We start from the raw sequence: 15,343 nt of genomic DNA on the forward strand, positions 1-15,343 counted from the left end.
GCTGACAGCGGCACCCGGATGCACCGTGGGATAGTCGGCAGCCATCTTCAGGTGAACGCAAGTGTTCTCATTGATACGATGCCGGATTTACGCAAACGTCTTCAGTGGAACGCTGCTATCTCCGTCTCAGCGAATTCGTTGCGACAGTGTTCTTCCTGTTCAGCAGTGGGGCGTGCCAGACACCCGAAAATGGCCAGGTGTTTTTGCGAGTGATTCTACCACGGTATCGGCTGCAGGAGAAGGCATTTCTCGAAAATGTGGAAATGTGTTACTTGTAACTACCTTTAGCAGATATGGCCCCGATGTTTGCAAACGACATTTTGTCACATTTTGTACATTTGTAGACAGCTTTCAGTCAGAAAAACAGTCAGGTACCTAAGCATTTAGCCTTCTAGAAAAGTCGCTCAGTAATGATTTTCTGTAATTGCCAAAGAAGCAGTGCTTCCCTACGAAGTAGATATGAAGTTATCGATAGAACCCGATATCGCCGTCCGCTCTGACGATTATAGACTTATGTATGGAGGTGTCCGCGACCTCAGTAAAGGATGTGATCAAACAGCAATGCTCGATTGTGCGCAGTGGGGCGTGACGGGCACGCTGACTTCGGTAGTCGGTACACTATATGCACAGTGCACATTGCACACTGTGCAATGCACTGTACACACCACACAACACCAGCGAACCGTGACCGCATGGAGAACAGGTGACGATAAATGCTAAATACTGCGCCTGGGGGAAAGACCATGGACCTCAAATGAGATAAATATTGGATAGTTGGGAATAGCAAGTGATGGCAATTGGTAATAATGCACTTATGCAATGCGGACGAGTGACGCCACGGAATAGCTAAATGCATACTGCATAGTCTAGCGAGACTGTATATTCCGTGAATGTGCCTTTCAGGCCCTTGACCCAAATTCGCTTTGACCTGTGACCTGTTTCTCGAGACTATGTCAGGCTGAAATTGCGATTCGGCGTATGCAAGCGCACATTATTCCCGCGTTTTCAGACTTTTGGGGGTATGAAGCGTTCTAACATGTGAATATTGTGAAATGATGCTCGTCCCATGCATTCTGGTGGATGTCAAGGTCAGGTCAAGGTCATTGACCACTGCTGTCCTCGGTTTAGGTACTCCTTCGAGTTGTACATGTCTCTCACGGGCGTAGGAACGTCATGAAAAGTGGGTGGGCCACCCTGTCAAGGGGCCTCCTTTTCCAGGGGGCCTCCTATTTTCAGGGGCCTCCAACTTTTGCCTCGTCCTGCTGACTGCTTTCAAGTATGACCTCCAAATCTAGCTTCTGAGACCGGGCAGATGTACCCAGGGGCGTAACCGCTTAAGCGAACAGTGCGGAAAGTCCGCACCATTTTTAAAACTTACTCCCCCTCTGATTTATTTTTTTAGAATCTATTTGTCGCAAACGGCGCATGACCCCTGAAAACCCTTACACAAATGTCTTCCTCGTTTCCCAGATGCCCCCATTAGCTTCATAGGCGCCCTCTTTGGCATATAAGCGCCCTATGTATAGTCATCAGAGACATCCCTATATGTCCCACAGTCGCCCCGTTGTCGCATACAATGTGCACTTACCATAGGCGTCTCTCTTTTATGGACACTTGAAGGCGCCTCTCTTTGCCATGCCGGCGCCCCTGTTTCTTTTGAATGCACTCCCATGTCATTGATCAATTGCAGTCTGCAGACCTCTATTGCATGTGGACGCCCATATATGTAGGCCTCAGAGGCGCCCCTCTTTCGCATTGAGGCGCCCCTATGGGCTTCATAGGAGCCCCTCTATTGCACGTAGATGCCCTACTGTCTCAGAACCGCTCCCCTTTGGCATGCAGACGCCCATCTTTCGTACGGAGGAGCCGCTGTGGTTCTTAGAGACGGCATGGTGCTCCCAGACGCAGATGGGGCTCTCGGAGTCGACAGTGTGAGACCTTCAGTCGCTGATGGGTGCCCGCCAGATGTGGACCCTCGGAGACGCCGGTATGGGGCCCTCAGAGATGCCGGTATGTGGCCCTTAGAGACACCGGTGTGGAACCCTCAGATACTTCAGTGTGAAGCCCTTACAATTGCTGGTGTGGAGCTATGAATGCGCTGGCTTAAATCCCTCAGAGGCCGGTACATGGACATTAGAGCTCAGTGAGAGCTTGTGTGGTGCCTTCAGTGGCCTTGTGGAGCCGTTAGACATCAACATGGTGCTCTCAGGAGCCGGTGAGTCCTCAGAGTCACCGGTGTGGGGTCTTCAGAGCTCCGAGATACTGGTGTGGGGCCCTCAGAGGTGTCGGTGTGGGTCCTTCAGATGTACCTATAGAGCCTTGAGATGCACAGGTGTGGTGGCCCACAGAGGCGCCGGTGTGGGGCCCCCAGAGCCACCGATATAGGGCCCTAAGAGACACTAGTATGACCCTCAAAGGCGCCGCTGTGTGGCGCTCATAAACACTGGTGTGGAGCCATCACAGGCGGGTGGAACCGTTAGAGGCCGGAAAGGGCCCTTAGATGCCTACAAGGAGCCTTCAGAAGCCGGCGTGGCACCCTTATGGGGATAAGCGTGTCTACTTAGGAGCCCTTGAGGTGCTCTCATGAGCTCTGTGGGGCCCTACCGAGCCGAAATATGGCCACGGCCAGTTGCCGCCGCATGGCTCTTCGGACTATCATTCTCAGGGGCCTCATCTGCCTAGTTTGAATAGAAGGGCCTCTCAGACCATCAGTCTCATGGGCCTTTTCTGGCTAGTATAAATAGAAGGGCCTGTTAGACCATCAATCCTAGGGGCCTCCCCTGGTTAGTATAGATGGAAGAGTCTCTTAGACCATTAATCTCAGGGGGCTCCTGTGGACAGTATAAATAAAAGGGCCTCTCAGACCATCAGTCTCGGGGGCCTCCCTAGAAAAGTGTAAATGTGGATAGAGGGCCCCTCAGATTCATTAGGAGTGGACCTCTCTGACTATCAGTCTCAGGGGCCTCTTGTGGCCAGTATGAATATAAGAGCATCTCAGACCATCGGTCTCAGGGGCCTCTTCTGACTAGTGTGGATAGAGGGCCCTCCCAAACCACCGGTTTCAGGGGCCTCCAGTGGCCAGTTATATGAACAGAAGGCCTCACAGCCATCAGCCTCGGGGGCCTCTTCTGACTGCGGGCCTCTCATACCATCAGTCTCAGGGGCCTCCTCTGCCTAGTGTGAATATAAGGGCTTCCCAGGCCATCAGTCTCAGGGGACTCTTCTGACTGGTGCCGGATTGAGGGACCTCCCAGACCGAAAGTTTTGGGGGGTCTCCTGTGGCCAGTATGAAAAGAAGGGCCTCTCAGTCCATCAGTCTCAGGAGCCTCCTCTGACTACAGTGTAGTCAGATTTACCGCTCATGAGCGACTGGTCAGCGGCGGCGGCGGTTGTTTCACATGTTTTATTTTTGTTTCAGAGTGGTGCCTCGAGTTAAGCGATTGCGCTTTTGCACCACTCTGCTATCACTTTTATGTTGCTACATTGTGCCATATGTTTCATTGATCATGCTTTATTTCTCGTGTATCTTTTGTTCCTTAATAAACGTTTTGTGTGTGTGTGTGTGTAGATGGATAGGCCTCCCAGACCATCAGTCTCAGGGGCCTCTTCTGACTATTGAGGATAGAGGGGCCTCCTCTGACTAGTGAGGGTAGGGGGCCTCGGCTAGACCGCCAGTGTCAGGGGCCTATTCTGACTAGTGTGGATGGAGGGGCCTCCCAGACCACCAGTCTCAGACCTCTGACTAGTGTGGATAGAGGGGCCTCCCAGACCGCCAGTGTCAGGGGCCTCCCCAGACCAGTGTGGATATTGGGGCCTCCTCAGATCCACTAGGGCCTCTCAGGCCATCAGTCTCAGTGGCTTCGACTGACAAGTATGAACAGAGGGCCTCCTTGGATCCATCACGGCCCCTTGGAGTCCGTGCGTGGGGATTCGTGGAACTTATTTTTACCGAGTTTGTTTATTCTGGAAGGTGACGACGTCCTCTCAAATCGAGACGAGGGGCCTCGAGTAAAAAGTGGGTGGGCCAAAACACATGGTTGGCCCCCCCACCTCGAGAAGTGGGTGGGCACTTGCCCACCTGGCCCCCCTGTTCCTACGCCTATGATGTCTCTAGTGCAGTTTTTTACCTTTTTTCAAATCTAGCACCCATTTGAACATTTAAGAAGTAGTTTCGGTGCCTATTCAACATGTTGCCAAGCTATCGGTGGTGGTTAACACTTAACACCTACTATGGATAGCCGCCGGCGGGACGCTTATGACCTGACCTGACCTGATATGGCCTACTCAAAATGCATGAGGATATAATCTAATTAAAAACTTCCATGAATTTCGTAATCAGGACCTCTAAAAACCCCCAAAGCAAGCTCACTTTACGAAGTTCTAGCAGGTCCCGTTTTCTCAGACTTTTAGGTCATTGACCAAACCTGAAAGTTCAACCTATGAGTTAGGACGGCATCACCGAGTTACTCTTGTCACGGCCAACATGCTTGTTCTTTCCTCGAAGTTTCATCTCGACCAGGAGCCAAGCGACTGGAAAGAGGGTCTTTTTGACCCTTCCTTCCCCTAAACGTTGGACGATGTTAAAGTACCTACCAATACGGGAGTGAGTGAAGCTGAAGTATAGGTTAGTTGGTTTGAAGGCGTGTTTATCTATGCTTTTAGTGTATTTATTCATTTTACGAATTAACGATCAATGGTTTGGCGTTGCTCAGCGCCACAATCTAAGTACAGGTTTGGATCAAATTTTAACTTTAAATATATGCTTATAAATTCATACCTACACTTTCTAAAGCTGGCATCATTGTTCTTTTCCAATAACGGGCTTACTGTTCTAATGTAAAATAGCGAATAGCTCATGAGTTAGGATACCGCAAGTGTTAATTGTTATTATGACTTATGTTTAAATTAATGAGACATGGCTCCCAATGGTAAAAGGCATATGGTTGAAATAATTCAGAGCCATTTACTTGGCAATTATCCGTTAACGGATTGGGATAGCAATTCATATGGAATAGTTGTCCATTTCCAAAGGACATCATCTTCACCAGACTATCTGAATTGGCGGTGGACATATGTAGGTATAGGAAGATATCGATACGGCAAATGTCCACTCAGACACCATCGCTTGAAAGGTTTATCGATATTTGCCAGCGGGACGGAGAGCAGTGGACTACAAATCACCGCCAACTTCTAGGTACCGTATGCTGACCGCTGATTGGCCAATAGTGTTCGGAAACGATCTGAAAGAAATGCCACGGTGCTTTAGAGCAGGTAGGTAGGTATGCAAATTCGAAAGTAATGTAAATAAACATTTTGTTCTGCCGAGCAATAAAAAAATTAACATGATATGAATGACTTATCGATTAATACCAATGATAGGTATTAATGTAACATAAAGAGCAATTAAAAAGGCCTTCATAAAATTATCTGTACTTTTTGCGCATTATTTAGTATTCGTCTTTAAAGAATTATATAAAATTAAAAAACATTGACATACCTTCGCAGGATTTCGAAGACACAAAACAGCAGCTGTCGGATGTAAAACGTTTACTTCTTAACACGCGCAGTGGAAGGGGGGGCGGATTTCGCCCACCCCTCCTGTTTTTCGCCAATAACTCGCGCTGCAAACATGATATTAATGTGCAATTTTGGCTACCTGTCCAGAATTGAACTGCGGATCTTCTCGTGCAAGAAATAAAAAAAAATCGGGTCACAACTTTTCTAGTAATAGCGGTGTAAAGTCAAACATCCTGCCGCCGCCGCGGCGCGGCGGCGCGGCGGCCGGCGCTAGCCGTTACGCGCCGCCTGAATTGTAGACTGTGCCGGGGCGGGATGGTTCCGTCTTTACATCGCGCTCCTTACCGCTGATTATATTCGATTCGCGTCAAATTTTGTGAGAAGACTAAGAAATGTACAGGCAATCTTATGGTCAAAGAATTTTGAAAATCGGCCGGTAACAAATTGAGTTATGAGTGTGTAAACACAAAATTGTGATTGCCGCGTTTCCCGCGTCCGCCGATCCCGCTTCAGCCGGCGACATCTTACGCTTAGCAGGCTTCTAACTGCCATATTTATTGTTGGATTAACAAGAAATTCACCATACATACTCACAAATGTATGTTCTTTCGTATAGTGAAGGTAAAAAGAAAATCGGCCGGTAACTTTTTGAGTTATCGGCGTGTAAACGCAAAAAAGTCGCTAATTTGGCAGATTTGACCACTTTTGACCTCATTTGACCTTGAAGATATTGACCTAGGGTCATGAAATTCACACACAACAGAGTTCCCCTGAGCCCCCACCTACCCTCAAAATTTCGTCTTTCTAGCTCTAGTGGGAGCTGAGATCTTAGGGGGGCGACATCCGCCCCCCCCTTCCACTGGGCGTAGTACTCGCAACCCTTCCACTGCGCGTGTTAAGCCATTGATTCCGGAAGAAAAAAGTTGTTTTAATTTCATTCCAATTTTCGAAGTATTTCTGAAAAGCATCTTTGTACTCGATCATTTCCTTTTAAGGTTACGAGATGGCATAGAGTAAGCATTTCGACGAGCAGCCTAAACGGACAGCGAAATGCATCGACGCTCTGAAAGTGGGAGGGATTCTAAAAGCCGACAATCATTCAGTTAGTCTCTCGTGCAGTACCATTAGGAAAGCGGGCTGTGCAATGCGCCCGCCCTCCTGTTTCAGCCGAGGTTCGGTGACAGCCGTCGTCTATTCAGCTGTCTCTCGGTCGGGGGCGGACTTTTAACCAGTCCTCAGCTGCCAATCACCAGTCGCCGAGGAGCCACTCAGCCAGACGGGGCTCTAAATCAGGCGGCGATCACTTTCAATAATTGTCGGCGCCCATCAGCGTCCGTTTGCGGTGGCGCGGGTCGGCCGGCGGGTCGGCGGCGGGGCACGCAGCTCGCGGGTGGCCGGCCATTTTCGGCACCGGCCGCGGCCCGTCGACCAATCAGAGCCGGCCGGGCGCCGGGCGCATGCGTAAGCCGGGGACGGCGGCCCCCGGCCGACGCCGTTAGTCCGAGGCCAAGTAGCGGAGGGAAGGCGTCGCTCGTGTGACCGAGCGCTACCGCCGCGCCGCCGCCGCCGCCGCCAGTCCGGCCGCCCGCGCCGCCGCAGTCGCCCGCCGGCCCCGAGCGCGCGCGCGCCCCGCTGTCGCTCTGCCTCCGGCCGGCCGCCCACTCTCTGCCCACCGCCGCAGGCACCATGGGCTCGCCGCCGCCGCGCCAGCCGCTGCCGCCGTCGCTGACTGCCGGAGGGCTGTCGCTGCCGGGGTCGCCCGGCTACAGTCTCTCGGCGCTGGAGTCGTACATGGCGCTGCAGAGCTCCCTGCGCTCGCAGCATGTGCTGTCCACCTTCTCACACATGGCCGGCCTGAACCGCAGCCTCAGCCTGCTCTCCAGCGTGGGTAAGGCCGCCGGCGCGGCCGCCGCCGCCGGCAGCAGCAGCAGCAGCAGTCCGGACACCAAGGAGGCCAAGTTCGACTTCTCGCGCCTGGCTGAGTCGGCGACGGGCGCGGCGCCGGCACCTGCGAGCGCGGCCGCCGGCGTGGGCCTGTCGCCGCTGGCGCTGCTGCAGCCGTACCGGCCGCTGCTGCTGCCGGCCCTGTTCCCCGGCCTGGGGGCCGCGCTGCCGCTCGCCAGACGCACCACGGCCGGCCGCGGCCGCGCCGCGCGGCCCAAGAAGCAGTTCATCTGCCAGTACTGCCAGCGCCACTTCACCAAGAGCTACAACCTGCTCATCCACGAGCGGACGCACACCGACGAGCGGCCGTTCTCGTGTGACATCTGTGGGAAGGCGTTCAGGAGACAGGACCACCTCAGAGACCACAGGTGAGAACGCAGGACCAACTCAGAGACCACAGGTGAGATGCTTATGCTGACTGCGGGGACCAAAGGTAAAGACATAAGACCACCTGAGACCACAGGTGAGGTGGCTGGACCAGCTGTTGGACTACTGGTAAGTGTGGCTGGACGAACAGCAGGCTTCAAGTGAGGGTGCTCGCTATCAGAGGCTGCAGGTGAGCCCCTAGAATGCACTTTGGGGATCGGTGTGCTCGAAGGGAAGGGGGAGGAGTACGCAATGACGATAAGGAAAGTGAAATGATATCCGTCATACCAGGGTTGCAGTACAGGAAATGATATATTTTGAGGTACGGAGGAAGGAACCTGCCATTTCAGGCTATCTTTGCTTTTGGGCTCATCGAATCACAGAAAGTAAGCGTTTGTTCACAGAAGTTCGAAGTGTTTGGCATTGATTTGGACCCTGGAAGTAGCGATTGTACGACTTGTCATTCAGCTTCGAAGTGCGTGCGATCCGTCACCACTTCCCTAAAGCGGAACCGGACGTCTGTTATCGTTGTAGTCTTTCAATTAGGCGAGTAGCTCAGTCTTAGAAACAATGCCCCAAGAAACTAAACCAAGCGGTATCAGGGTATCAGATAAGAAATTCGCCGAGTCACTGGCGGAAAGTTGCTGAGCGAACTAAAAGATGTACCTTAACTCCTGATCGAGGACTTACCATAAGGTGAACCATCTCAGGAACCGCAGCAGATGTAGATTTTAGGCGTGACCGGTCGCGAACCGTACAGGACAGATACTATCAGGCCAGACGGCCACAGGGCCCGCCACTGCTGCTCAGGTGCGAGGGCTTTCCATCCGCGGGACATTTGGGTTACGATGGCGGAAGGCGATACTCTGTGCAGCGCGGACTTCCTCTTGATCCGCGCTCCGATAGTGTCACTTCAAGGGTGTCGGCGAGATCTCGGCGCCAGATAGCGGGCGTGCGATGTGCAGATGGATGGAGTCTCGTTCCATAAGACACTCCCGGGAACGTGCGTGCAGGCGAGGGAAGCGGCTCGCAGGAACTGTGGGGTGACTGGGAGTGTGAAAGTTGGCACTGGGCATCAAATGATTCAAAGAAAATTAGAGTAATGCTTTCAGGCAAAGGACAGAAATATGCCACATATGTGGCATGGGAGTGGCATGTGGCATGGGATATCTCCCATGTGCACATGGGAGAAATTTTCTTAACAATTTGATAGACAATGCTGTTAATAGCCTACTTTAATTGAATGCGGTCGACCTGGTGACATTTCCGGCATCCGTTGCTTTCGATCGCATTCATTCCGCTGGAGTGCTGCCTGGAGGGAGCTGCTGGTGTCTGGTGGTACCGGTTTTTAGAGCGGCCCTTGCCGGTCATCAGCGCGACTGTTTCGGCGCGGCGTCGGCGATTTAGTTTACAGCGTGGCGCCACGCGGGGGCAGACAATGTCGATTCCACACCCGATCTCCAACCCTTTCCCGGTGCCGAGATAAACGGCCGGTGGAGCGGCGCGCGGCCCGCCGGATTACAATTGCCTCCTCTCCGCGCCCGGCGTGAGGTATCCAATCAGGAATGCCGCGCCTGCCTCGGTGGCGTCTGCCGACCCCGGCGGCCGTGCCTGGCCGGCGGGGGAGTCGGCACACCCAGGGGAGCTGCCCGGCCCGGCCGGCCGAGGTCAGCCGCGCCCGGCGCCGGCGACGGAAGAGCTCCCGCTGTCACTGATGTGCAGATAAACGCCTCCGATTTTAATGTGGCCCATAATTCAGAGACCACACATACAGGCACAATTTTGCAACGTGTATTAATCATCGGTATGGTTGAGAGACAGTCGAGAATTGTGGGCCTCGCAGAGAATCCGCCGGCCACAATGCGGGCGGTGATTTAGACGCGGCGCGCCGAATTTTACACGACACTAAATCCCACACGTCGGTGACTTATGCTTAATAAATATCCCCGCCAACAATAAGCCGTCTGAATAATCAGCACTAAGAGTAACATTATAAGGCTGCTATCAATGATGTTCGCCGGGAATTTATCGAGCCACTTTTCACGGGGCGCGGGCGGCGCCGGCCGGTCGGGGTGTTGGCGCGCCGCCGCCGCCGCCGCTCACTGCGGGCGGGGGCGGGGGCGGGGCGGTATCGCACCGCTGCACAGTGCACACCGCTGCACACCGGTGCACGACTGTGCGGGGAGCGGCCGCGGCGGCTGCGTCAGCATCTAATTACCATCGCGCGGCGCCGGAGTGCATGGCACCAAACGACTGGCCGCCGCCGCCGCCGACCGGCCGGTCAGACGGTGGGTGGCTGACCTCGGGCAGGAATCGAACCGTGCAGATGCAGAGGATTGGAAAATGATCATCGGCCATATTTCAATATTTATGAATAGATGCCTGGATTGGCTTAGTATTTGGTTGGTTACGGGCGAGCAAGCGCAGCGAGCGAAGCGAGTCTTTTCAATATAACAGAAAAATCTCAGTATGAGCGGCCCGGCCCGGCCCGGCCCGGCCCGGCCTGTACAGTGGATCTAGTAAGGATCTCCAGACGTAACTAGATGGCGTTGAGCCTTAGTCGAGTCCATGTCAAATTCAAGGAGAGGTCACTACCGAGCTGGCCCGTTGGGGAGGTGGGCTAGGGGGGGGGTGGCGAGGTCACGGTGCGGGTAACCTGTCAAACAGCCCCGGCGCGGTTGGGCACTGCCGCAGGCAAATGACGCACTCCAGCCGGCCTGTTCCATATCGCGGTGGTGGGCCCGGCGCGGCGGCCGGTAGCGTGGCCGCTTGGAAGGGAACTGGGAAGGATGATGAGGCGTGGGTTTACTAAGGCCGGTTTATCTATTGTCAACTACAACTAACTATGATGCACTCAAATAAATGCATATGTGATGTTGGCAATGCAGCTGGCAATGGAATGCTAGCGAATGCTGCGAGCGTCCAGTAGCTCTAAGGATTAAGCTTATTCGTATCTCCTGAAATTTTCAATTGATATAATTAAAGCACTAGAAAGATCGTATCGTTGGCCGGTTTTTGACTGGCTGGCGTTTCTTGTGTAGAGCGCTCTTGGGTAAATAATTATAACGGCAGGCCCTTTTTTATGACGGGCCTCGGTCAAATTTAGTCGTTAAAAAGAAGATGGGGAAGCGTGGGCGAATATCCTATTTTTCTGCATTAAGTCTTGAATTAATAAGTTAAAAACAATAAGATCATTTAATAAAAATATTTGACCCGAAATTATGTTTTGTCTGACCATGATTGCGTGTAGGACCCCGGTGCAACCTGGTTTAACCCGGTCCAATCTGGTTCGGCTCCCTCATTTACCTTCGGGCTTAGCCTCGTAACATTGACAGACGTCAGACATCCAACCAACAACTTTGGCCGAAACATTGTCCAGCAAGCTGCGCTGGGCGATAGATGCCCGTAGCGTAGAGGGTGGGTGACCTGTGAGCGGAAATCGATGTAGTGACTTCGAGTCTCACTCCCGGCTCTGGCTTTATCTAGACACGAACCAAAACGTTTCCTTCTACTGCAACACTGACAAGCACGGTGATTTAGCTTTTCCCAGTATCCTCTCAACAACGTTAAAATTGTCGCACCTAAAGATTTTGCTAAGTTAATCTTTAAGAAAATATTTTTGGTCATTTTCTGGCCCCATATCAACCCTTTTTCTTTTCTTCTCTCTTATTTTTTATTCCTTTGGACCCGATAAATCCCACCAATGCTGAGCGTGCCAAACAATGAATAAACATGGAACTCAAAGACAGTGGCGGCGGAAGCAGGGGGGCAAGGGGGGCAGCTGCACCCTAAAGCTATGGAAAGGGGCGCCTCAAAAATCTGTAGAGGAGGCAGGAAGTTAAGAGGTGCGGCAGCCATAAAGCTGAGCAGTGCGACACCGCAACTGATAAAGGCACTTGTGACACGAAGAGTGTGGCAATGACGTGGGAAAAGTATCTTTTGATATGCTGAAGAGTGGAGGGCATCCTTATCTGAAACAAAGGCAGATGCTGCCGACCCTGTCGAATATAATCTTGCCAGGCGATAAAGGCTAGGAGGGCGCAGCTACTCGAGAAGCGCGCCATGCGGAAGAGGGGCGCCTGCATGCGAAAGAGGGGCGCCTGTGTGCGGAACGAAAAAGAAACATTTATGGAGACGTCTTTGAAGGCGATAGCCTCCGAACGCCAACACGAACATATGAGGGCTTATGGCGTTGCAGGCTCCATGCGACAAAAAGGGGCGCCTGATGGCCGATATGCGAGAGGAAATTAGTTTGTGTAACATTTATCGGGGGCGGTTTGCCGTTTACAACATATGAACGTTAAGGGAGGTCCGAGATTGGGGCCTGTAAAATTGCACTGTCCGTATGGGCGGTTACACCCCTAGTGCTAGGGCGTATTTTGCGTTTTTTTTTTTACTGGGGAGATGATTATGACCAATTATGACCAGGAATAGCACTCTGCAAACTTCTATGGGCGCCTGTATAGGGGCGAAACTGATTTTCCAGTGCAGGGCCGGCCATCGGCATGGTAAGGGGCGCCCAGCGGGAAGGGGCGCTTCAATATCGTTTGCACCCCTATCCTAGAATACCTTCCGCCGCCACTGCTCAAAGAACAATTTAGAAAAGCCTAAGACAGCATGCAAATGTCGACTAAAAGTTTAGGTACTAGATTTCAATTATCATTTGTTTAAGATTTTGCTTAAGTGAATGGCGTTTTTCGCTTGCCCGTTTGTTTGAGACGATTATTCCCTTCGGGTGCATTTTTTTCTGGCTGCACATGAAAAGCATACCACCATACCGGAGTGAAGGCACCCGCAACCATCATCCCTTCCCCTCAGCCGCGGCGCAGGTGGCGGGCGGCCCACTCCCGGCGCACGCACGCTCCGCGCCGCGATAGCGCGTCACTCCCCTCCCTCCTTCCCCCACAATGACCGGTGACCTCACTCCCCTCGCGATTTGGACTCGCTCCACCCCGACCGTAGCGCCACGTGGTGGCTCTGGAGATCTTAAATAGACCCACTGTACATAACGCTTTTGAGAGGCTTATATCTCAGCAACCGCTGGACCGATTGGCCTGCGGTCTTTTTTGATGGGTAGCCCCATCCCTTCTACCCCGTAATTGACTACTTTTGATACATCTCAGTGACCGTCGTGGCACGTGCCACGTGAAAAGTCAAGGGTGTTCAAGCTGTTTTGCAAAAGTAGTGATTTTGAGAGGCTCATATCTCGCAGCCGCTTGGGCGATTGTCTTGCGGTAATTTTTGTAGGGTAGCTGCATCCCTTCTACCAAAGGTCAGATACTCTTGATCTATGTGAGTGACCTCCATTGCACGTGCAAAATACAAAAAGAAGAGGTGCCAAATTTGTTCCCATTTCGGTAACTTCGGTAATTACTGGGGCGATTTCGCTGAAACTTGGCATACACGTAGGCACCCACCAGGCAATGCATTCCCATGTGTTGCGGATAGGGGTGCTACTGCACGTGCGCATGTGCAGGGGGCGTTTCCAGATCTCAAGAACGGCTGGGCCGGTTGCGCTCAAATTTGGTGCACGGTTGGGGACCAGTTAGTAGGGTGCCGTGCAAAAGTCAGTTTGGACCCCGTTTGCACGTGCGCACGTGCAGAATGCCGCTTCCAGATCTCAGGAACGGCTGGGCCGATTGCGTTCAAATTTGGCACACGGCTAGCGACCGGTTAGAAGGGTGCTTTGCACAAGCCCGTTGGAAGTACCCTCTCGCCTTTCCGCAGGTGCAGGGCTCACTATCTCGCTCGCTCGTTCTTCGCCCAAAAAGGCGTTTTACTGGTAATTCAGTGCTTTTGAACTCGGCCGTCAGCGAAAAATGCGGCTGCTCTATTCTATAGTATACACTTCCCTGACTATTTCTTTTTCTCTTCGCCAGGTACATCCACTCCAAGGAGAAGCCGTTCGTTTGCGGTGTGTGCGGAAAGGGCTTCTGCCAGTCGCGTACGCTGGCCGTACACAAGATCCTGCACATGGAGGAGTCGCCGCACCGCTGTCCCACGTGCAGCCGCAGCTTCAACCAGCGCTCCAACCTGAAGACGCACCTGCTGACGCACACGGACATCCGGCCCTACTGCTGCACCTCCTGTCCGAAGGTGTTCCGGCGCAACTGCGACCTGCGCCGCCACCTGCTGACGCACAGCCTGGGCGAGCAGCCGGAGGCGGCCGGCAGCGGGGACGAGTCCGGCTCCCTGGCGGCGGCGGCGGCGGCGCGCGGCCCCTCCGACCAGGCCGGCACGAGCAGCCCGGCAGGCAGTCGGGCCCGCAGCCGCGTCACCACGCCGACCGCCAGCCCGTCCACCAGCTACGGCCGAGAGCCGGGAGACAGCGACGACGACGAGGACGACGAAGGAGATGGGGTGGAGGAGGATGCCCTTTCTGCGCACATGCGAGCGGACAAGGCCCGAGCGATGGAGGGTGGAGCGGGGTCACCGGCGACGTCCTCTTCACCTTCCAGAGCAGCTTCGGCATTCAGCATTGACGCCCTCATGTCCTAAAACAAGTCGTTAAACTTATGTGATGAGGTGGAGGTGTTGGATCTTAAAGGTCTCTCTTAGGTTATCTGAATTTGGTCAGAGTTATTGTGCGTGACATGACGACCGGTTTTGTTCTTGTTTGCATTTTGTAGTGCCTAGATGTGAACAAATTATCTTGAAATACCTTCTGCTGCGATTATTTGCCTTTTGCAAATGATTTTCGTCAGCAGTTACCATAAGATGCAGCCTTTCTTGCCACGATTTGAGGGCGCGTTGTCTGATCTTGAAGCATCCATGCCATTTGCATGAACAACGGATGTGTGATCTGGGTACAGTCTGCACTGGTCCCACACGTCTGGGTGACGAGGCACTGGTTCAGTGGATTCGCTCGAATGTGCCATGATTGGAAATTCATTTAGCTGGAGTTTCCAAGCGTTGTTCTGTCGCACAGTGTTCTCTGTGATTTTTATTGCTTAGAGTGATACGTGCTGATAAGTTTTAAGTTATCATGGTACTCAATACCTACTGCATATTGTTTGTTTTTGCTATTTGTCCTTGACTCCTTGGTCTAATATCTTGAAACATTTTGTTCTTGAATTGCTTTGGCTTTAACATTCGATTCAATAAAATGTTCCAAGCGGTAAGCACTAGGAAAAAGATGCTTATACCTATAATGCAGCTGCAGCTGCATTATAGGTATAAGCATCTTTTTCGCTGGTGTGATTTTCACAGAATACCTGCCTACCAGAAAAAGCTTCTGATAGCCAATGAGCAGCAATATTTGTATGTATATGTTATTTGGGAATGCTTTGCTTTGATCTGCAATTGTCAGTCTGTGCAAACACGTGCGAGCGTATAATGTATATTGAATGGCTGTCGTGGCAGAGATTATACCTATAGGATAACTGTCGATACGGCTGACGTCAGGGCATTTATCTCAAAGACAGCTGCTGTTGGGTGCCGCTGTCGGGCTCAGTAAGGCCGCAGCGAAGCCGGGTCGGCTTCCCGCGCCTCAGTCCGTGTTTCTGAGGGTGGCTAG

At 52.6% G+C, this 15,343-nt stretch overlaps 1 protein-coding gene across 1 annotated transcript; it reads left to right on the forward strand.

Moving 5' to 3' along the window:
• Positions 1-7,020: 7,020 nt before the first annotated feature.
• On the forward strand, positions 7,021-14,980 carry LOC122375865 (protein bowel-like). The gene is made up of 2 exons (XM_043355439.1): positions 7,021-7,829; positions 13,707-14,980. Exons 1-2 carry the CDS (start codon positions 7,204-7,206, stop codon positions 14,323-14,325), a joined length of 1,245 nt encoding a protein of 414 aa, XP_043211374.1. The 5' UTR covers positions 7,021-7,203; the 3' UTR covers positions 14,326-14,980.
• The last annotated feature ends 363 nt before the right edge of the window (positions 14,981-15,343 follow it).

This window comes from Amphibalanus amphitrite, unplaced genomic scaffold (genome assembly GCF_019059575.1).
Source record: "Amphibalanus amphitrite isolate SeventyFive unplaced genomic scaffold, NRLGWU_Aamphi_draft 001942F_arrow, whole genome shotgun sequence".
Lineage (NCBI taxonomy): Eukaryota > Metazoa > Arthropoda > Thecostraca > Balanomorpha > Balanidae > Amphibalanus > Amphibalanus amphitrite.

Bases quoted from the DNA above. Each gene is read 5' to 3' on its own strand.
- LOC122375865 (XM_043355439.1), top strand. From the start codon at position 7,204: ATGGGCTCGCCGCCGCCGCGCCAGCCGCTGCCGCCGTCGCTGACTGCC. The intron at 7,830-13,706 runs GTGAGAACGCAG...TCTCTTCGCCAG, and splicing joins GACCACCTCAGAGACCACAG to GTACATCCACTCCAAGGAGA.